At 46.2% G+C, this 22,407-nt stretch overlaps 1 protein-coding gene across 6 annotated transcripts in view; it reads right to left on the bottom strand.

The window, feature by feature from the left end:
- Positions 1-22,407, bottom strand: part of SEPTIN6 (septin 6) — a 61,784-nt gene that overhangs the window by 37,408 nt on the left and 1,969 nt on the right. For all 6 annotated transcript variants that reach the window (XR_015716479.1, XM_016202693.2, XM_016202696.2 and 3 more), the window contains exons 2-3: positions 9,813-9,927; positions 1,383-1,578 (exon numbers count right to left, since the gene is read on the bottom strand). Coding sequence is in view for 5 of the 6 variants with exons in the window: in XM_016202693.2 (XP_016058179.1) it covers positions 1,383-1,578; positions 9,813-9,927 (311 nt within the window). In the remaining variant the exon portion in view is untranslated. The remainder of the gene's footprint in view (positions 1-1,382; positions 1,579-9,812; positions 9,928-22,407) is intronic.

Raw genomic sequence — 22,407 nt, 5'->3', positions numbered from 1 at the left:
TTATTGATTTCAGAGAGAGGAAGGGAGAGGGAGAGAGAGAGAGATAGAAACATCAATGAAGCCCAGCCGGGCATGGCTCAGCGGTTGAGCGTCGACCTAGAATCCAGGCGATCGGGGTTCGATTGCCGGTCAGGGCACATGCCCGGGTTGCGGGCTTGATCAGTGACTCTCTCATCATTGATGTTTCTGTCTCTCCTTCTCCCTCTCCTTTCCTCTCTCTGAAATCAATAAAGATATATTTAAAAAAAAAAAAAAGAAGAAAGAAACCTCAATGAAGAGAGTCAGTGATCTGCTGCCTCCTGCATGCCCCCTACTGGGGGATCGAGCCCACAACCCAGGCATGTGCCCCAACCAGGAATTGAACCGTGACCTGGTCTATGATCAACCATTGAGCCACGTCGGCTGGGCTCATTCTACTTCTTAAAACCTTTCAGTGGCTCCACATCTGCTTGTTCTCTGATCCCTCCAGGAGTTGGTTCCTGCTACCTCTTCAGGCTCATCTCGTTTAGTTTCCCCGCAGCTTACTCCAAGACTAGCTCAGGAACAAACCCAGGCTTTGTGGAGTCTTAAGCTTATACAATTTGAAGGGCCCTCCAAGAAAGATAATATAACATTATGACTAAAAATTAGTTACAGGGCCTCGAAAGGGGCTTATGTAAGTGAGGCCCCCAAAGTTTAAGTTTCATTAGCTTCACAGTCAGTCACTCTGCCTCTGGTCTGGCCAAACAGAGCAAGCTTCAGTTCCCTAGAATATGCCACAATCTTCCATATCTCTTTGCCTTTGTATAAGCAGTTACATTTGCCTGGAATGCCCTTCCCTCCTTGCCCTTGTCTGTCTGGTAAAACAGTTCATTCTTCAAGGGCCAGCACATGAGCCACCTCCTCTGTGAAGGTTTCCCTGACCGCCCCCGCATGGAATTGACTGTTCTCTCCTTCATGTTCTCATTGTCATTTGTCCTTTACCTTGTACCCTGTCCTTTACAGAGCATATCACTCAACAGAACTGATTTGTTTAAAATCAGTCCTCCCCGGGAGTGCCTCAAGGGCAGAGACAAGGTCATTTTTTTTCAGACAGTCAGGGCACAGCAGTACCTGACACAAGGCGGGTAAATGCTCAGTAAATGCCTGCCAAATGGAATGGAGACCTTACCGGTGCATACCAGAAAGGCACCCTTCTTTTGGCAAAATGTGTGGAGTAGAACAGTTGCTGTAGACAGGGACCCTGGGTGGAGGTGGCGCTAATAAGGGATCTGCTACCTGCCTACACCATTCCCAGTGGAGCTCTAGGCAAGACCATGACATCTGGGGTCTCTCCAAGAACGCCACCGTGACCTATTCGCCGCAGCCTCCCACCAGCCTCCCCACCCCACCCCCTTCCTTACCTGTCCTCCTTGTTGATCTGGTCCCCAAAGCCCACTGTGCTAACGATTGTGAGCTTTAGCCCCACGTTGCTCTCTTGGAGGTCATAGGTATTGGACCGAAGCTGGACACCTGGCTGTGTGTGGGTGGCGGGCTCCCCCTCGAACTTGGTGTTGAACAGGGTGTCCATGAGGGTGGACTTGCCCAAACCTGTCTCTCCTGAAAAGCGAAAGGATAAATTATGGTCCATTCACACAGGGACCGTGAAGCCACTCCACATCATGTTTTGGATGCAAATTCATTGACACGGGAAAGTGTACCTGATAAGACACTAAGTGAAGAGCACATAGAACTATAATGGACTGTTTGATCTCAGTTAAGGGAAAAAAACCTCAAAGGAACTACACCAACATATTAGCAGCAGTCATCTCAGGATAGCGGAATTGGGGTAATTTTCCTTTTATTCCTCATTTTTCTGTTATGTGAACATTGAGTACACATTGCTTTTATAGTTAGAAAAAGAAACTGTTCTAGGCAATGATGGAGAGGTAGTTATGCCTAGAAAAAGACTGGGAGGAAATACAACATATTCTTACCAATGGTTATGTCTGGGTGGTGGGGTTATGTGATTTTCATTTCTTTCTTTATGCTTTTCTGTATTTTCCAACTTTTCTACGAGGAACACGTACAGCTTTTGTTATTTTAAAAATTAAAAAGCTTATTTTAAACTTTAAAAGAGAGGGACAGCAGTCCCTCATCGAATAAATATCCCCTCAGTCCCCATGTCACCTCCCTGCCAGGACCAGACAGCGCTCTGCAGATGCCCCAATGTGTGTCCCAGTGGGGAGACTGTGTGGCCCTCAGGCTTCTCCTCCCCTGGGGTTGAGCAGTCAGTGAGACCATTTTTAGCTAATGGGCAGGGAATTTAGCAGGCCACAAATTATTCCTCCCCTTAAATTTCAAACAAAGCAGTCATTTGTTTGTTTAACTAACAGGCTGCAGGGTACTCATAAATTAAACCATTGGAATTTCAAAAGTCTTGACTTTCACACCAAGGGGACAAGTGGGGGAAGGGCTGTGGGGGTGAAGGTTTGGGGAGGTTATTTCTGGAAGATCTGAGGGAGGTCAAGCCACTGCCATAAGCCAAGGGGTGTTCAGGAAATGAGAACATTGGAGGGAAGCTGGTGGCACGGGAGTTAGGCAGGTATCAGATGGGAGGCCACCAACTGGGCTGGGCACTATAGCCGCTTACAATCTCCTTGGATCCTAACTGTATTTGGCTCCCCACCCCACCCCAAGCAATTCAGGAATACAAGATTCAGTAGTTAATTACCTAGGATTCCCTTTTTATTTTTTTAATCCTCACCTGAGGATATTTTTTCCATTGCTCTTCAGAGAGAGTAGAAGGAAGAGAGGGGGAAAGAGAGAGAGACATTGATGTGAGAGAGACACATCGATTGGTTGTCTCCCGCATGCGCCCTGACCAGGACAGAGGACTGAACCTGCAACCGAGGTAAGTGCCCTCGGCTAGAATCAAACCCGGGACCCTTCAGCCCTCGGGCCAATGCTCTAACCACTGAGCCAAACAGGCCAGGGCTGGACTGCCTTTTGAATACCTAGACTACCCTGCCATTCTGCTCTCATCAGCCCTTCTTCTCCCCCCCACCCCAACCCTTGAGATGTGAGCACTGACTGTCTTTACAGTCAAGAGCGGGTTTTCACTGGGCAAATCCTCACCTGGCAAATCCCCCCTAGTGACTGACCTCATGTATCTACAAAGCGGTCCAGGCCTAGAGTCAGAGCTGCCCGTGGCTTAAGTGCAAATGGTCCATCTCCCCTCCACCCTCTGGGTGTGTCCAGCTTTGGATCTTCCATGACTGTTTTCTCCCAAGAAATGACCTATGAGTGCAGGAGGTGCTTTTTAAACTGTCTGTTGATGAGAGCTTCTGTGTGTGGTGAGAGACAGAGAACAAGGAGAACATTCAATTCAGCCAGCTACCCGGCCCCTGCCCAATTTCATAGCCAGGTCTGACTAATGGGCTTGATTGTCAGGGTGCAGGAAAATGGTTCTGCGCACAGATCAGGTTTCCAGCCAGGGTCTGCTGTACCTCTTAGCAGCAAAGAATCTCCCAGAAGAGGCCCCTTTGTTCCTCCCTAAAGGAACAGGAAGCATTTGGGTCCCAAGAAAAATGTGGTGAGATGAGGCCTTTGCAATGGGAGGTGACAGACTTGGCCAAGCAACGGAATGTATCACCCCCTCCCTGCCCAAGGTGGGGGTGCAGCTAACTGAAAATGGGGCCAGCACCTCTGAGGTGGAAACACAAGGGTGGCTGCCACACCCTAACTTCCCTTCCCTCTGGGCGCTGAGGTTCAAACTACATTTTAGCCTCTCTTTGTACACTCCCATCTCCACCCCCTCCTCTGTTCCCTGAGCTCTTTGCTGAAAGCCTAGAGTGGTAGGCCCTGCCTCCCCAGCACCCGGAGCTGCCTCCCTGGTTCTCTGATCCTAAGCATTCTCAGAGAGCAGGGGAGGGGACAGCTTCCTGTACTCTGGAAAGTGCCCAGCTCAGGCTCGCACAGGCATCAGGAGCAGGACTACCCAGAGTGAGGGGCCCACCCTGTTTGCACAGCTGAAGAAATAGAGGCCAGCAGGCAGGGCAGGGCAGGGCAGCAGGGAGTGGCAGCAGGGAAAATGACCACCCGAATGCCTGCCAGCACAAAAGGGCTGCGGAAACTAGATGCCCAATGACGAATGTCTGGAAGAAAAGGACCCACAGGTATCTAGGGAATCGTGATAAATGCAACACAAGAAAAGCGCAGAACATCAAGTGAGCTCGTCCCATGGCTATTGAGTGCTCCCATGTGCCTTCCTGTCAATATGGAGCCTGGGGGTGGGGAGGGGGGCCCTCTCTCTCAATGGCTGGCACAGGCTCAGCCTGAGCCTAGGATGCTGTCCCCTCCCATGCTGCCCTGCGCCCAGTACTGAGTGGGAGGGAGGGCACATGGAGCCTAATTCAGATCAGCTCAGCAGATTCCACAGCCCTGCAGGAAGGTGGGGATTGGCAATTAGATTCCAGCAGGAAACCTGAGGAGTCCCTAGGGGTCAATTTCTCTCTCCTCCTCCCTCCTCATAGTGGAGCAGTTTCTTAACCCTTTTTAAGTCATCACCACCAGTCAAGAGGATTTCAACTCACTGCAGATAGTATTCTGGAAACACCAGATTTTTAAAAAAGAATTTTGATTTAAAACACGTACTATGAAATATGCTTTTTCAAACTATACTCCCTGGGATAGTCCGATGTTGACCTCTGTACCCTGAGTTCAAAACCACTGTAATAGCCCTGGCTAGTGTGGCTCAGTTGGCTGGAGCATCATTCTGTGCACCGAAAGGTGGCCAGTTCAATCCCTGGTCAGGACACATGCCCAGGTTGGGGGTTCAATCCCTGGTTGGGGTATGTGCAGGGGGCAACTGATTGATATTTCTCTCTCTCCCCCTTCCTCTCTCTAAAATCAATTTTTTAAAAATGTTAAAAAACAACACTGTAACCAAAAAAAAAAAAAGCTTAGTTAGCCCTTTTCCTCATTTGCTGTTGATATTTGTACCCTCTGGCACCTGTGCAGTGAAGTTCCTGTCAGTGATGAAATACAGAGTCCCAGCGACATTATCACTAAATGACTGTGTGGCCTGAGCAGAGCCCTTCCCGTTCTCTGGGCCCCAGTCTCCTCCTCCATAAAACGAGCAGGTTAGAGTAGTAATAATAATAGCTATCATCTATGGAGCACTCATTATGAGCCAGGCACTGCTGTTAATACTTCATATTTCCTTATTTAATCCCCCAAATGAGCCTAAGAGGTAGATACTATTTGTCCTTAATTTACAGATGGATTAACCAAGCTACTCCCTAGCTGTGAGCATTTTCCCGCATTCTCAACCTCTCTGCACCTTACCTTCGTCATCTATACAGTGTAAAAAAAGCAACTGGTCCAGGGTTACAAAGTAGTAAGTGGCAGAGCTGGCACGTGAATCGAGGCAGTTTGGCACTGGAGCCCATGCTTATAACCAATATGCTCTGGCGCATCCCATAGGCATGATATGTTGGCTCATTCGGTCACTGAACAAATATTTACAAAGCCTCTAACAGGAGCCAGGCAGAGTTTTAGGGGCTGGGGATACAGCAATGAACAAGACAGCCCCAATCCCTGTTCCCACAGAGCTCACAGTCACATGGAGCTAAAGTCCCTTCCAGCTCCGAATGGTGGAATAAAGCAAGAGAAACGGCTCTGAGTTCCAAAGGGAGGTGCCCGAAAGGAAACTCTCCAGGAACTCCAGTTGGCCAGGGAGCCTTTGGACAGGGACAAGGTCATGCCTGGCTCGGTGACCTTGCTCCGTCTCCTTCCTGATCTTGCAGAGCAAAGTGCTGTGCTGGAACTGGCTCGCCCAGCTTCCTGCAGCTCTTCCCAAGCCCGTGTGCAGTGACGTCAGGTTGGCAGCAAAAAGCAGCTATGGCGGCAGGAACGACACTATGGAAATGGGCAAATGCTGCCCACCGTGGCAAGTTTCCCCTGAGCGCAGACTGTGAGGGTGACCGCTGCTGGCAGCCAGGCTTAGGTGAGCAGCTGCCTTTCACAATCGACCCCTGACCTTGGTAGAATGCTAGCTGCCCTTCCCCTCCTACTTCAGTGAGCCTCAATCCTGCTTCTCTTCTATGCTTTTCCCCAGTTCAACCAGGCCCAGTTGCGCCTGGAATCCTGAGCAGCCTCAAAGTAAATATTATCATTATGACTCTTTGTGTTTCTCGCAGGCATTACTGTTGCTGGCACATTCGGTGGTCTGAGTCTCTTTGGGGCTCTTTCCCAGCAGAACATTTGTACTGCTGGCTCTGGTGGCTCCTCTGAGGCCTCCTGTACTGTAGCTAGGATAATGGGATCCTAGCAAATTCCAAAGCTAAGGGACCAGTAGATATTTTTATGGGGGGAGGGGAACCTTACCCTACTCAGTAATTATTGTCAATCCTAGAGAATCTATTGAAGAGGAGTCATAATATGCTCACACCCATGTGCTTAGCCCTCCAAAAACGATCATTGTAGCCCTGGCTGGCGTGCCTCAGTGGTTAGAGCGTCGGCCTGTGGACTGAAGAGTCACACGGGTTCAATTCCAGTCAAGGGCACGTACCTGGGTTTCGGGTTTGTTCCCCCGGCCCCAGGGCACATGTAGGAGGCAACCAATCGATGTGTCTCTCTCACACATCAATGCTTTTCTCCCTCTCCCCCCCACAAAAAGAATCAATGGAAAAAATATCCTCCAGTGAGGATTAACAAAAAAATAAATAAAAAATAAAAAATAAAAACAATCATTGTAGGTGTCGTTTACTGGTACCCTGACATATAAATTGGGCTCTGGATTCATAAAAATTCTCTCTCCCAACCCCAACATGCACATGTGAACACACCACACATGTACATGTAGTACATGTCGGGTACCCACTCTGCTGGGCTTGGGCCTATGCTCGGCAGCCCAGCACGAAGATAAATAATACTGTGCTAAAAATAGCCTTGGTCTCTGTTAATAATGGCAGCTAGTGCTACCATAATTTTACACTTAAAATGCCTTATTAGAAAAGAAAAGAAAATCCTTTGGGGGAACATATTCTATGCCCAAACAGTCATTAAGGGAGTAAACCTGACAGTTACGCACAGGCGGTAGGCAGGCATGAAAGCATGGTCACTGAAAGTCCTGGGAGAGAAAAGATCACCTTCAGCAGCCAAGCTACAAACCCTCCGCCAAGTCAGCAGCAGCACCTAGCCCTGTGGCTGGGCTGAGATTGCAGCCTTAGAGCCACTCTAAGCTGCTCGTGACCTTGGCCCAAATTGTGGGTTCTCTGAGCAATGACAGGGTCACAAGCACAGTCAGAGAGCAGAATGCATGAGTTGTAGGCTCTTTTGGATCAGGGATGACGAATGAAATTAACCCAGTCCAGGCTGGTGCATCAAAAAGTTGTGCCTGCAGGGCTAAGAGGGTAGCTGTTAGGACAGCCATTTTCTGAAACTTGACAGGATGGGACAGAAAGAGACAGGGTGAATGCTTGGAGAGGAGGGTCTCCTTCCTACCCCTCCCCTCTTGTGGGGTCTGTCCCAGGCGGTTGAGCCAGGCCACCCCCGCAGGCGCACACTGAAGCAGTCATAGCTGTACAATGCCTGGGTGGGAACTCAAGGATAGGGGTTTACTATTTCTCCCACTCACTTTGCCATGAGCTCGGCTGTCTCTTCCTCTGGGCCGCAGGGAGCCTGGGATTCACATGTCCAATTACCCTACAAGCCCGCCCTCAGAGAGCTATTCTGATTTCCATGCCCACCCCCCCACCCCCCACCCGCCACCCGCCACCTAAAGCTTTACTAGCCCACCCAATTGGCTGAAAGGTTGCTTGGTGTGATCCTGTCGTTTCACTTCTCATCTCCTCAACTTCAGTATAGGTCACGCAGAGCTCTGGGAGGAATGCCAAGAGAATCTAGTATGTTTGTTCAGACATATTCCGTAATCAAATATTATGTAAAATAAGTTGGCCATCAGCCAGAGATTGGAGAGATTTGGCAGTGCCGCTATTCGAAGCGATAGCATTTCATCTTGATGTCAATCACCATGACTTCCATTTATTTTGTATCCTTCTTCTAATCATAACCATCGGAGGATTTCTGGCATTTGATGAATTAACAGCCTAGATCTGGACTCTAAGGCTCATGATAGGAAATTCCGTGAAGCACTTAATTTCATTTCATTGGTTCCAGAGCTAGTACATGGGAGTCAGTCATTAAGCTAGTGAGCGAGCCTAGCTGACTGCCTGCCATCCACATTTAGAAGTAACTACGTTGTTTTCCACTTGCCCTTGAGCATGCAGTTATTCCACAGAAAATGACATGGAAGAGTGCTGGGGACAGAGGAGAAGGAAAACAGAGCCCAAGAAGATGAATGACTGTAGTTAGAAAACAGTTAGACTACATTAAAGAGTAAAATGTTGCCCAGCCAGTGTGGCTCAGTGGTTGAGCACCGACCCATGAACCAGGAGGTCAAGGTTCAATTCCTGGTCAGGGTGCATGCCTGGGTTTAGGGCTCGACCCCCAGTAGGGGGCATGCAGGAGGCAGCAGATCAATGACTCACCATTGATGTTTCTATCTCTCTCTCCCTCTCCCTTCCTCTCTCTGAAATCAATTTAAAAAATAAAATAAAATAAAATAAAAAGAGTAAAATGTCCAATTCAGGAATGGCTCAACATGATCCTCAGCATGAATGAGTTTCCCACACTCTCTATACATGAATAAGAAAAGGCAATTAGCAGAAGTGTTTGGGTGTTTCAACCAGCATGAAAACTGGCTTTACTGTGGTATTATACAATTATTAAGGTGTGGAGGTAGGTCATTGAAAATATGTAGGTATGCTCTACTGCACTGTATAGTGAAAATTACATGCTATGATCGTGTTTGCAAATTTGGGAGTTTTTAAGGTCTAAGGAGAGATTCTTAAAGAATGTCAAGGAACTTCTGTTCCTCATATTTGGTTGGTGCTTGAGTTTCTAGAATGCTTTTGTGTTCTCAAGACAGGCAGCTAGCAGCAGTTAGAGAAGTAGGGGGAGGGACAAAGGGTCAGCCAGACCCGGGTCCTTGTCATGGCTCTGCCACTTATTCTGTGTTGCCTCAAGTAAGTCCCTTATCCTCCTCAAGTCTCTGGGTCTCCATCTGTTCAATGAGGATATGATTGCCACTCACTGTGCTCACTTCGCAAAGCCCTAGTGAGGACCCAAACTGCTAATATGGGAAAGTATTTGAGAAGCATAGTAAGTGGTTCCTGTGGGGTTAACTCATTCGTTCCTTTCACAGACATTATTGAACCCTCTGTGTGCTGTGATTAGCATATCAGAGGTGACTAAGATATGGTTCCCACATTTGAGACTGAAGGCCCAGGCAGAGGTATACTTAAAGGGAATAAAAGAACTTTGCAATACGGCTGTGTGGTCACTGCACTTGAGCTCCACCTGCACCAAGCACAGCAGGGCTGCAGAGGAAACAGACAGACCCAAACCACTGCCCACAGCTGGTGGGCAGGCACCTTTCTGCAGCCATTCCCTCCCTCCCAGTTCTGCCCTGGCTCGTTTTCTACAGTCAAAACGAACCTGACAGCAATAGCTGAGCCAGACAGATCCCTTGCAAAATTTCCACTGGGTGTCACACAGCTCAGTTTCCTGAAAGGTATGACTCCCATATTCTTATCTGACCAGGGGGAAATGTCATTACAGCCAAGTGTTTGCAAAAACAAGCAGAGAGATAAAAGAAGAAAGAGGGGCGAAGCACTCTTGCAGTAGATCAGAATGACATACTATTTAACCTAATTACCTGCTAAGCCACATGCAGCCATTAAGCATCCATATTCTGTAATAGAAGTGTCTGCTGTGGAAATACTCACCCACACACAGGATGTTGAAGCAGAAGCCCTGGCTGACTGACTTATTCACCAGCTGGTCCGGCAAGCTGTCAAACCCCACATGTCCAGCCAGGGGGACAGTTCGGCAACCTTCACCCTAATTTGGAAGGGGAGGAAGGGGAGAAAATGAAAATGTGCTTACAAGCAATCTGGGCTTCACTTCTCTATTCAAATAATCTCTGTGCCAGGAAGTAGCACCCGCCCAGGCTCCATAATGAATATCACCAGAGTTCCAGACAAAGCAAACCACAGAGGGTCTTATTAGGGGCGGGAGGGCAGGGCCAGGTGATGGGACCTCTGGCGCCGGAGGTTCACAGACTTGGGTAAACTCTCAACTCAAATCACTTACAAGCTGTATAACCTCTTGGAGACTCCGAATCCTCCTCCATCTGTCATATGAGATAATATTACTTATCTTACAGGTGACTGGGAGACTCAAATGTGCTCACACATGTAACAAACTTAGAACAATGCCTGGTACATACATGTTCAGGAAACATTACAAAGGGATTTCGATGGCTCCTCTTTCTAGGGCACTTTGGGAATCTACAATGGTGCCACCATGTTGAGGTTAAGAGACTAAGCTTTGACAAGATATGGAAGCAACCCAAATGCCCATCCATAGATGAGTGGTTAAAGGAGCGGTGGTACATATACACAATGGAATACTACTCAGCCATAAAAAAGAACGAAATCCTACCTCAAGACAGCATGGGTGGACCTAGAGGGTATTATGCTAAGTGAAATAAGCCAGTCAGAGAAAGACAAATAACATATGATTTCACTTATATGTGGAATCTAAAGAACAAAATACATGAACAAATCAGAAACAGACTCATAAACACAGAGAACAGGCCGACAGCTGTCAGGTGGGAGGGGGGTTGGGAGACTGGGTGAAAAAGGTGAAGGGATTAAGCAGCACAGGTTGGTGCCAAGTTACAGAATAGTCACAGAAATGTAGATTACAGCATAGGGAATATAGTCAGCAATATCATGATAACTATGTATGGAGCCAGAAGGGCACTTGAAGCAGTGGGGAACCACTCTGTAAAGTACATGATTTTCTAACCACTTTACTGTACATCTGAAACTAATACAGAATACTATTGAATGTAAACTGTAATTGAACATTTTTTTAAGTGGAAAAAAAAAAAAAGAGACTAAGCTTTGAATTCAGGGAGGTCTGAATTAGAGTCCCACTACCTCCACCTTCTGACCTTAGACAAGTTACTTAACTTCTCAGTGTCCCCATCTGCAACATGGGGAACTAGTGGTTACTACCTCATAGGACTGGTGTGAGGATTAGAGAGGATAATACTCCTCAAGCTCTGAGTGTGGGGTAAGCACTCCATCAACAGTAGCTGCTGTTCTTATTCCACTGAGGTTATCCTTCCACCCAGACTCCCCAAATACCACGCGGGACGCCGTGGCACACCAGCGGCTCACTCCAGCGAGAGAGAGCTGCCTCCTTGCTTCCTCTGGTTCAAAGCCATTTGTAGCTCTGGAAAGCAGAGGGCCTTTGCTTCTTACTGTTAATTGTTTTACAAAACAGGGAGAACCTCAAACTGGGGCAGGCTTCCAAGGAGCAAGGGGGAAGGACAAAAGGGGCCTGCACGTACTAAAAAAAAATGTATTAACTGCCAACGGCAGCAAGGGAGGGGAAAGGGGAGAAGGAAAGCTGGAGACACTGAGCTAGACAAGAGGGATGGGCCAGGTAAGCAGTCAGAGTTTCTGTTGGGTGGGGCAACACCAAGATTTCCATAACCAGAAAGGTGCCAAGAGTAATCCAAGAAGGACATGGTTAGTGCCAGGAGGCCAGCGCCAACATCCCAGGCTGCTAGCAGGCAGCTCCTAGCCTGGACTGGACCTGCTTTAAGATTAGGTCCATAAAGGTACACTTTCACACTGAGAAGGATGGGCTGCACTGGTGGGGGGGAGCCTCACAGCAGCTGACATTGTCAGAACTGGTTCCCAGATAGCCCCTTCACCCAGCTTAGGATCCCCCTCCCATTGGTGCCATCAGATACTCCAAGAGTGAGAGACAGGGCTAGGTGCCAGTGACTGCCACCTGGCAAGTTCATTACCCTCACACATCTCGCCCCCCACACACTCCCACTGGAGTATTCTTGGAACACAACCATCTGCCATCATTCAGCCCGGGTTGGAGTATTCTGGGTCCCAGTGGGACACCTGAAGACAGCTGGGTTTCCTGAGGGGCCCACATCACTCAGGGCTCGTTCTACATTCAACCTTTTCCATATCCCCTCGCCTCCTTTTCCTTATTCTTTTTACCAAAGCAAACAAAAAGATGTAAGTTTCCCACTGTTTGTTCTTGGTCCTCAACACTGCAGGGAGACAAGACTTACAAGCCAATATGCTTTCTCGATGGAGCCTCCTACATAGCAGAAATTGGGAGGAACTGAGAGTTGAGGTTTCCTGAGCCATATTTTATCGCCCCTGGATGCCTCTTCCCGTCGCCAAATGCAGCACCATGAAGCTTCAAGTGCTCCAAGGCCTCTGGTCCAAGTGCCAAAAGGCGAGGAAAGGGAATTTTCAAGCTGAAGACAGTGGAGGGCAGTGGGGAGAACACCACACCTTATTCTTAAAGATTTACTTCATTGTCAGACTTACCAAGCACCTCCCATGTGCCCACCTATTCCCTCTCACCTAGCATAGTGCTGGAAAGGGCTCTATTCTCTAGGCCATGAGATTTGAGGGCATTTTGAGTGTTTTGAGCAGGGAGGGCTATACAAGGAGCGTTTTCGAAAGATCATTCCAGAGGCAGGGTCTTAAGTGATTGGAGGAGAGAGTAGGGATAGAAAGACATATGAGCACATGACTCCAATAATGTTGAACTAGCCGAGTGGCATCCAGGCACTGTGACAATAAATGCTTATTGAAGTGAACTGATCTGACTTGAGACTCAGGAGGGAAGAACAAATTCGAGAGATGTCCTAAAGAAGGGATGAGACTCAATGAGTGATTGGGCAGAGGGAGTGAGGGAGAAATGAGACCTCTAAGGCTGCAACATTCTAAGCCTGGGAGCTTGGATTGATGGCACCATGGCCAGAAAGAGGGAAGGCAGGAAAGGGGGTTTGTTTAGTGGGGAAGTTGGAGTCTGGTTTTAAATAAGCTACTACTAAAAAAAAATTACATTTATCACGTTTTTGTTTTATAAAAGCAATCAATGTTCACTGTAGATATTTTAGAACATGGAAAATTATAAAGGAGACAATCACAATCACCCATATTACTCTCCAGAAATAATCACTGTTAATATTCAAATGGACTTCCCTCCAGTCTGTATATCTTTTTGTTTTTTACAAAATAGAGATAATTCTATACAATCCTTTTCATAAACTGACTTAATAACCTGACACTCGAGATAGTGTGGATGTTTTCTTGAGTAATTAAGTATATTTCTTTTTAAAATTTATTTTTCAATTACAGTTGACATTCAACATTATTTTATATTAGTTTCAGGTGTATAGCATAGTGGCCAAACAAGCACATAACATTAAGTATACTTCTAAAATATTACTTTTATTGATCACATAGCATTCCATTGTAGGACTTGACCAGATTTCCTTAACTAGTCTCCCACTGCTAGACATCTAGTGTGCTTCCAAGTTTTCAGCAACATAAACAATAATTCGTGTTCTTACAGATTGCCATATCTCTGATTATTTCCCTAAGTTAAGTTCCTAGAATTAAAGCCCACTGGGCCCAAGGGCACACACATTTGAAAGACTTTGGTACACACTGAAACTCAAGAGAGAATAGTCCAAATGTCTCTCTCCACCATCAATATACAAGAGTGCCTGTTTATGCATACACAGACCAACGCTGAGTTTCTGAGGCTTTTTAGCTATTGTGAATTGAATCACAGAAAAATGGCATATCATTTAATTTGCACATTATTATTATTTTTATTGTTCAACTATATATATGTGTGTGTGTGTGTGTGTATACATAAAGTATATGCATATATCTATGTGAGTTGCCTGTCCTTATCTTTACCCATTTTTTAAAAAATAGGTGTTTGTTTTTCTCTTCTGAATTTGTAAAAGCATTTTCTATATTAAGGAAAATAAGATGGTTTTGATTTTATGTGAGATATCCAGGGGAAGAAATTCAATAAGTACTTAGTAATACGGGATTGTAGGCTCCAGGGGAATTCAGGCCTGGGATATAAATTTAGGAGTGAGAGGTATGAAACTGATGTGTTCCCCAAGAGCTAGTACAGGGAGAAAAGAGCTAAAGAGTGAACGCAGGAAATGCCCACAAGTAGGGAATGGGGAGATGAAGAGGATTCTTCCAAGAGGAAGAAGTGATCAGGTAAGGAAGAGATGACCCCAAAGTTTTCTATCACTGGAGGCCAAGGTTGAAGTCAGGAAGAATGACAGGGAAACAACCGCCGATCTGGATTTGGTGAAGGTCACTGGTGACGTTTAGAATCCTTATTTTGTTGGTATTTTTTAACCCATTGTCCAATATACCTAAATTAACTGGAAGGCTAGGGACTAGGGAACATGGAATCTGGTTAATGTGTTGTTGTTTTGAGCAGCAAACTTTTTGTCTCAATGCTTGTACTTGAGAGAGCTTCAAAAATGTAGTATTTGTATATACAGTTCCTGCTAGGAAATCCTGTCTAGCGAGTGCCATTCACTATTCCTTTGATGAATCTTATAAAATGTAAAGGTCATCATTATGAATATCAGTCCTCATTGTTCAGAGCTAAATATGCAAAGGTCAAAAGGACAGGACACTGGACTGAATGTACACAGATCTGAGAACAGCCCCTGGAAGTTTCTTACCCCTTCCTCACTAAACCTCTGATATCTTATCTCTTTCCTCTTTCTCCACAAGGCGGCCTGATTGATTGTGGTCCCCGTTTACTCTGATTGCAATTAATTGAACGTCCCCTGGATTAAAATGTTCACAAGAGGAGATGGAACCAGCAACTTGGCCCAGCATGTCTGACACTAAAACCTCAAGTTGTCATTTTGAGTAGCAGGTGGGACCATGTTCAAGGCTTGAAACTGAGATGCGACAAAGGCCACAGAACCAAAATGTTAAACAGTCCATCTCCAGTAACCCTGCAACCTCTGCTCGGAATCTATTCTACAGAAACTCATATATCTATACAAAGATCCATGTACTACAAGAAAATTCATTGTGACCATTTTTATAATACTGAAAAACTAGGGAAGAAAGGTAAATGTTCAGCAATAGGAAAATATGTAACTATATTATGGTACAAGCCTATTCTGGAATATTCTGCCGCTGTTAATTAGAATGAAGTAGGTCTATAGGTGCTGATGAGTATCTCCAAGACACGTTATAATGCAGGTAAAAGAAGTTCTAGAATAATAAGCACAGTATAAGCCCATCCATGCAAAAAAGTCCCATATGTGTGCATTTGCACATAAAGGTATGTGAGTGCATGGAAAGGGGACTGAAAAGTCACCACCAAACCAAGAACTGTGGCTACCTCAGGGAGGGGACTGGAAACAGGGGCTTGCTGAGGGGGCTAGTGAGTCTGCTTCCCTATTGTTTGATTCTTTTACAGCATGAATGTAGTCGCACATTAACCTATGTAATTTTAAAACATTTTTAATAGAAAGAAAGGGTTCTCACTCAGCTCTGCAGCAGGGGCAATGGAGAGGTAAGCGTCCGAGGGGAGCTAAAAGGCAGGCAAAATGCAAGGGCGCTCCCGAGGCCTGGGAGAGCCCCACTCCCCTCCCCAATTACATTTCCTGTTTTCTGCTCATCTGCAGTCACTTGCGGTTTTGAAATCCGTTATACCACATTTCACATCATGGGCAGAAGCACCGCTCTCTTTCTCTTCCGCCTCCTCCCCCGAGGACACACCAATTTCGTTTTTTAATTGAGTAGTCGAAGGTTCATGTTATGAAGAATGAATTATGGTGGTTCCAGCTGTGCATCTTTCTCCCACTGCTGTTATTCTGCAAATAAAGAGTCCCATAAGCACCCACATGGGCGAACCCTGTGGCCCTCCACCGCCTGCCCGTCTTGCGACCTCTGTGGTCTGCTAAGCAAGCAGTACCAAGGCCTCTGGGAACTGAGCGTGCATCTGTGTCAATGGAGAAATTCCTGCCTCCATTTAAAACTGACGTGCCTCTGCCCCGGCCAGGGAGCTCAGCTGGTTAGAGCATTGTCCCCATACGCCAAGGTTGTGGGTTCGATCCCCGGTCAGGACACATATAAGAATCAACCAATGAATGCTTAAGTAAGTGGAACAACAAATCGATGTTTCTCTCGAGCGCTCCTTTTCTCCTCCCTCCCTCCCTAGAAGTCAAAAGATTAAATTTAAAAAAAAGTATTCAAAAAAATAAAAATAAAACTGAGGTGCCTAGGTTAGTAGCTGTCATGCTGAAGGATGAGACCAAAGCCAAAAGTCTGGAGCTCATTGCCGATGACCGGGCTTTCCCCAAACTTCCCCTCTAGCCTTTGCATGAAATGTTAGGAAAGGGCAGAAACACTGAAATAAGATTCTCCCCACATGTCACTTACGGGGGGGGGGGGGGGCGGCTTTCTCGCACCTTCTCTTTCTCCATCTCTATTCCTAGCCCTGAACTCCAATCTCTGATAGACCCTGCAAATCTTCAGAATGATCAAAATCAGTGAATAATTTGATGATGCACGATGGGATAGTAAGCAGCTGATAAAAATATTTTCTAAGAATATTTAATAATATGGGGAAATGATTACCAAATACTGTCAGGCAAAACACACACACAAAACAAAACAAAACAAACTGTATAGACAGGATATACAGGATCATCCCAATCATGGGGGCAAAGTATATATGCATTTTTATTTATTTATTTTTTAATCCTCACCCGAAGATATTTTTTCCATTGCTTTTCAGAGGGAGAGGGAGAGGGGGAGGGGCGGAAGGGGGAGGGGGAGGGAGAGGGGGAGAGAGACAGAGAGAGAGAGAGAGAGAGAGAGAGAGAGAGAGAGAGAGAGACATCGATGTGAGAGAGAGACATTGATTGGTTGCCTCTCGAAGGCACCCCGACCGGGGCTGGGGAACAAACCTGCAACTGAGGTATGTGCCCTTGGTTGGAATTGAACCTGGGACCCTTCAGTCCACAGGCTGATGCTCTAACCACTGAGCCAAACCGGCCAAGGCTCTATGCATTTTTAAAAGCTTCAAAAAATACAACAAGATGGTGACAATGGTTACTTTGGGTGGAGGGGCTGTAAGTGTTGTTGCTTTTCTGTGTTTTCCAAATTTTCTACGGTAGGCATATTTCACTTTTATAATCAGAATAAAAATGTTTTTTTAAAAAAAGTTCTATGATGATATTTTCCTAGGCAGGAAATTGGCCTCAGATATTGTAGCAAAATCTTCAACTACAACCAAAAAGGTGCTTTAAATATAGATAAGCAGAAAATTCAGGTGCGTGCTCAGCTCTCAGGAAGCTTTACTGTAATATAAAACATTTATTTTACCAATAATACAAAAAACCCTACTACCCTCATAATATTACCATTGTATATACATAACATTATTATACAGTGTAACTTATTATTATAAATATTCATGAGAACCAGAAGTAAAAATCACATATCCTGAAACGCTAGCAGCGAGTCTTCAAGTAATCAAGTGGGTGACAGCCCTATCTGCTGCCTCCACTGTTGTCAAGGGCGTAGATGCCACTGTATTATCAGTCATAAGAACCACAAAAACACTGAGAAGTGCCCAGAGGTTAAAAAAAAAACACAACCTCCAACGTGCATCACACATCAAATATCAGGATTTCCCTCATGCTGATTAAACCAGGAAACCGACAGTAGTAGCAATGCCCTGAACTGGGAGAGAGCAATTTGGGGGCTTTGCCAAGGAGAAATAAAGCTGCAAAAGCTGGCAGCAATCCCTTATGGGGCCCAGAAATGGCGTTCATGGAGGGGGCATCTTAAGGGACCTTGGGGATACACAAAGGAGACCATCCCTCACCACACAGGGAGAAGGCCCATTTGGGGCAAATCCAGTAGATGAAACTCAGGATTTTAATCCACCAGATCAATTCCAGAGTGGCTTTTCATTCTATGAAAGGATCCACAGCAGGATTCTATTAAAGAGCCAGCTCTCCTTGTGCATTTAAAATGGGACTCAAAAGACAAGAATTCAGCTGCCATGTACCTTTATAGGAAGACAAAGGCTATATACACGTACACGGACAGACAATATCTGAAGGGTTTGTTTCTAGTCCACTTATAGAGACCCTGCTGAGCTAAAAGCCCAGACTTGCCTTCTCTCCAGATCTCTCTCCACTCAGCTCAAGGAGTCTAAGCAAGGAAGGGGTGGAGTAACATTCTGTCACCTCATTCAGAAGCAGGAGCAGGCAAGGACCTAAACGAAATTAGGCTGGAAAACAAGGAAACATAAGAACCATACAATGGTTGAGCTGGAAACGCCCTTAGAAATCACCTAATCCAATCCGCTCGGTTTACAAAAGGGGAAACGGAGACTCAGAGAGAGGAAATGACTTGTCCCGAGGCAGAGTGATTTAGTGGCGGAGAGTGGTGCTGGGATCCAGGGCCCTGCCAAGCAGACTGCCACTCTCAAATGGAAAAGCTGCCTCAAGGGGCAGATATAGATTTTCATGCTGCTAAAATTCCAGGACATTGGGTTTGTGGCTTGATGCTCAATCGGAGGGAGAAGGCTCACAGAACACGAGCCACAAGCCTATGGGCTCCCCAAGGTGGCTGTGGCCCGCTGGAGGGTGGCACAGGAGGCAGCAGATGATGCAGAGGGCCTTTTGCTCCACTTTTGCATTCTCTCTCCCATCTCCCTCCCTTCTGACTCCAACCTAAGCCTCTAAGCCTCGCCTGGCCAACCCCTAGCTCTGCTCAAGAACCCAAGGGCTACCTAACCCAACAAACCAAATTCTTAAGTAAACTATCTCCACCGCAGTCCAGGGGCGACCCCCTGCTCAGGGTGCATCAACTTTCCCACAAATACCAGACAAGATTCCCTTCAAGCCAGGCTATTTAAACCGAGTTTTCTAGGTGTTCTGGACATTGTTATCTCCAATGTACAAAAAAAAAAAAAAAAAAAAGGTTTACTCACAGGCCTTTGGATGAATGCCCAACTGTCCTCTGGGGAGCCTGAATTTGCCTCTGCCTCCATCTGGTCTCATTTAAAGGGGATCTGAAAAAATCTAGTTCCTGCCTCAGCGCCAGAGCTCAGACCTAGGGGCCTCTGCTGTGAAAGGAAACCCAAGGCTACCTCACACCTCATCAATGGCCATCAAGGGCTGAGAAGGCCGTTCTGCTCCTCTTACCCCAGGGCCTTCATTAGGGGTCAGCGAGGGCCCCGGCAGAAGAAACCTGAGCCCTGAGTCCTGTCCCTGAGAAGGCCTGCAAATCTTTTCCCCAGTCACCTTTAAGTGAGTGGAACGGATGACCCAACTCCGGCCGCCTGAGAGCACACTGCATAATTCAGCAGATGGCTGCCTCTAACGAGAAGACACTGAAGGAGAGGATAACATTATGTCTCACCCTCCTGAGCATGTGGCCTCCTTCCTCCGTGCAGGCAACAGAGAAACCCACGGTTTCAAATCCCAAATCGAGGCAGCAGAAGCCTCCTCCTGCCAAACCGAGGAGGAAGGGTCTGTGTTTCTAATTTATTCTGCCGCCCCCCCTCCAGTTGTTACTTAAAATAATCCATCATTACATAGCTGGTGGCTCCAAGATTTTTATTGAAAGCAATATGGGAGAAAAAAAGAAGGAAAAACCCATGGCTGTGCTATCTGGTTTTAAGCTGAGATTCTTTTTAACATCAAGAGTCTTCAAAGCACCCAAGTATATTCTCCTCTGACCCCCATAAGTGTGCTGGGCAAGTGCAGTGAAAGAGAGAGAAGAGAGGACGTGGCAGGATTTTTATTTCTTAGAAACATCATGAAAAGACCAGACGGTTTTTTAATGAATCTGTGTCATCTGGTAGGTGTTTTGTTGTTTTATCCACTGACCAGCAATAACACTTTGGACTAAGTCACTTGATCTCCCTGTACCCATAAAATAAAGAAGACAATAATACTTGTCCAGGAAGCTGTTGGGGAAAATGAAATCATACAGATGGAAGTATTTTGAGAGCGTTGAAAGAACCATTTATACTTATCCGTGGGATTCCTTTTCTTTTCTCTTTCTCTCTTTCTTGAATGAGGTTTTAATGTTCATGCAATAGAAACCCTACTCCATTGTTCACGCTAACACAAAACCCCAGCTCTGATAATCCAGGAGCGCAGGCAAGTCCAGAAATCAGTCCCATTTCATTCCGGATACCTTTTTCCAGGGGACTTTGCTTCCTAATTAGTTTTGCTCGGGCTAATACAATGGCTTTGCTCCCTTCCAGCACACAAAGGGAGGGGCCGTACTGAATAACAAAGACGGCAATTAACAGAAAATTTACAGAAGAGACACCACAAAGTGAATGCTATGCACATGACTGCAGATCAAAATCTCATGGTACTTTACAGACAAATCGCTCAGCTGTGATGCAGTTTTGGAACAAGAACAGCGCTAACATACGTTTCCGGGATTTAGGATAGGAAAAGGAAACGGGGCTCATTCCTGCCTCTCCTCTAGAAGCTCTGGGAGGGCAGCATCCTATTTGCCTTGGCCACACTAGATCCCCAGCACCTGGCACAGGGTCTGGCAGAGTCTCTGCCCAATAAACACACGTTGAAGAAATGAATGAAAATAGAAGCGTGTGAATTAACAAAGGAAATGTTCCCAGCCCAGTAGCAGAAGTGAGATCTCACCCATCTTCACACCTACCCTTTTCCTAGTTGAAGCCCTCAGGAAGCCTTTCTGGTCACACACCACCCACTGCTGATGAGGTCCCCTTGTCATGAATTCTCATGGCAGGCAGTAGCTCTCCCATGCAGCACTTACCCCATGGTAATTATATAGTTATTGGTGTCTGCCTCTGCTACCAGATGGTAAACTCCTTGAGGAAAGGGACCATGTGCATTTGGGGGGTGTATTGTCATTCCCCTCCAACTTTTTATTTTGAAAAGTCTTGAACACAGAAAAGTTGGGAAATAGTACAATGATCATCCATATACCCTTGACTTAGATTCCATGTAAATTTTCTTCAGTGCTATATCCTCAGCAGAGGTGTGGGTGAATACTGGGATTTTTTCTCCCTGTTCAGGGTAAAATATTATTTTGTGTGAAGTGGTGGATATGGCTGAGGCAGGGAGCTTCAAAGGGAATCAAGGGGAAATGCCTTTTGACAGCAAGCCCAGGGTGCAGCCACCTGTAGGCAGATGCCCTAAGACACTTGCCCCAGTTAGGGCAAAGCTAGGCCCTGCAAGCTCTTCCATTAGGGAGAAAGACCATTGCCTGGCTGCTATTGGAAGAAAGCATCATTTCCCACATTTTGGATTGTTTCAAGCCAGAATCAAGGTTCTTTCTATGGGCCAGCACTTACAGTCTGTCACTCAAAATGAAACACTGAAAGAAACAGCTCAAGAGCCAGCACATGCACTGTGCCTGGCTAGGTTACCTGGGACAAGTCATGTATCCTTGGAGGTGGGACCATCCCAAGAATCTGCTATAGTTCTCTAATTATTGTGTCCACAATTTGCCTCTCCAACTAGACTATAAGCTTCAAAGCCAGGAACTGTTTACTACCTTTTTTTATATAGTTGACCAGGGCTAGCCATGGTGCGCGACATTTAGCAGTCAATCAAATAAAACACCTGGGGTAACAACAGAGAAATTGTTTTGTCATGAAGAATCTTTGCAGTGTTCATTCAGATGGGATGGGATTGTATTATGTACAGGAGAACTGAACTTGCAAGTTGCATGCATGCCCAAATAAGGGCCCTACCCAACAACTCTAGGGCCTGTTTTAGTCTAGCCAGAGTGACCCTCAACTGACTCTGGAAAGGACACACGAACACACACACACACATACCAGAGGACTACTTGCATGGCGCCATGTCTCAGAGCTCACTAGACAGAACTCTTAAGCCAGGCATACTCAAGTTTATTCCCCAGTCTTCTCTTCCCAACCCCTGGATACGTGTGCCCTGGAAGAAACAAGCTGCAACTAGACGTCCAAGGTCTCCTGAGTTAATTCCATCTTCCCCTGGTGAATTACAACTTCTTGCAGACACAAAGGAGAGCAGAGAGACAGATGACACATTAATCAAGAGCTTCACAGGCTGCAGGAGGGGGGCATAGAGAGTGACGTCAGTTTTCCCAGAAACCCATTTATCACGATAACAAGGTCTCAAGTGCTCAGGCTGCTCTTTGAGCTTCAGAATCTGGCGTACAATTATGTTCTTCATCACACAGTACGGCAGGGCCGGCCAGAGCAAACTGGAACCATGTAAAGCAAACTGAGTGGCCTTAAACTACCCCCACCTCCATCTGCAGAACAAAGGGATTTCTGCGTTGTGTTGTGCCTGAGGTGAAACACAACCTTCTAGAAAGTTCCCCTGCGTAACATCTGCCCTGCAGTCCTAATTCAGGCAAGGGGACTTGTGAAAGCTAGACAGGTCAATGCAAATTAATTAGCTGACAAGAA

Source organism: Miniopterus natalensis, chromosome X (assembly GCF_054644295.1).
Source record: "Miniopterus natalensis isolate mMinNat1 chromosome X, mMinNat1.hap1, whole genome shotgun sequence".
NCBI classification, from domain to species: Eukaryota; Metazoa; Chordata; class Mammalia; order Chiroptera; family Miniopteridae; genus Miniopterus; species Miniopterus natalensis.
The sequence above is the reverse complement of the archived record's forward strand: the minus strand, read 5'-3'. Positions and strand labels throughout refer to the sequence as shown.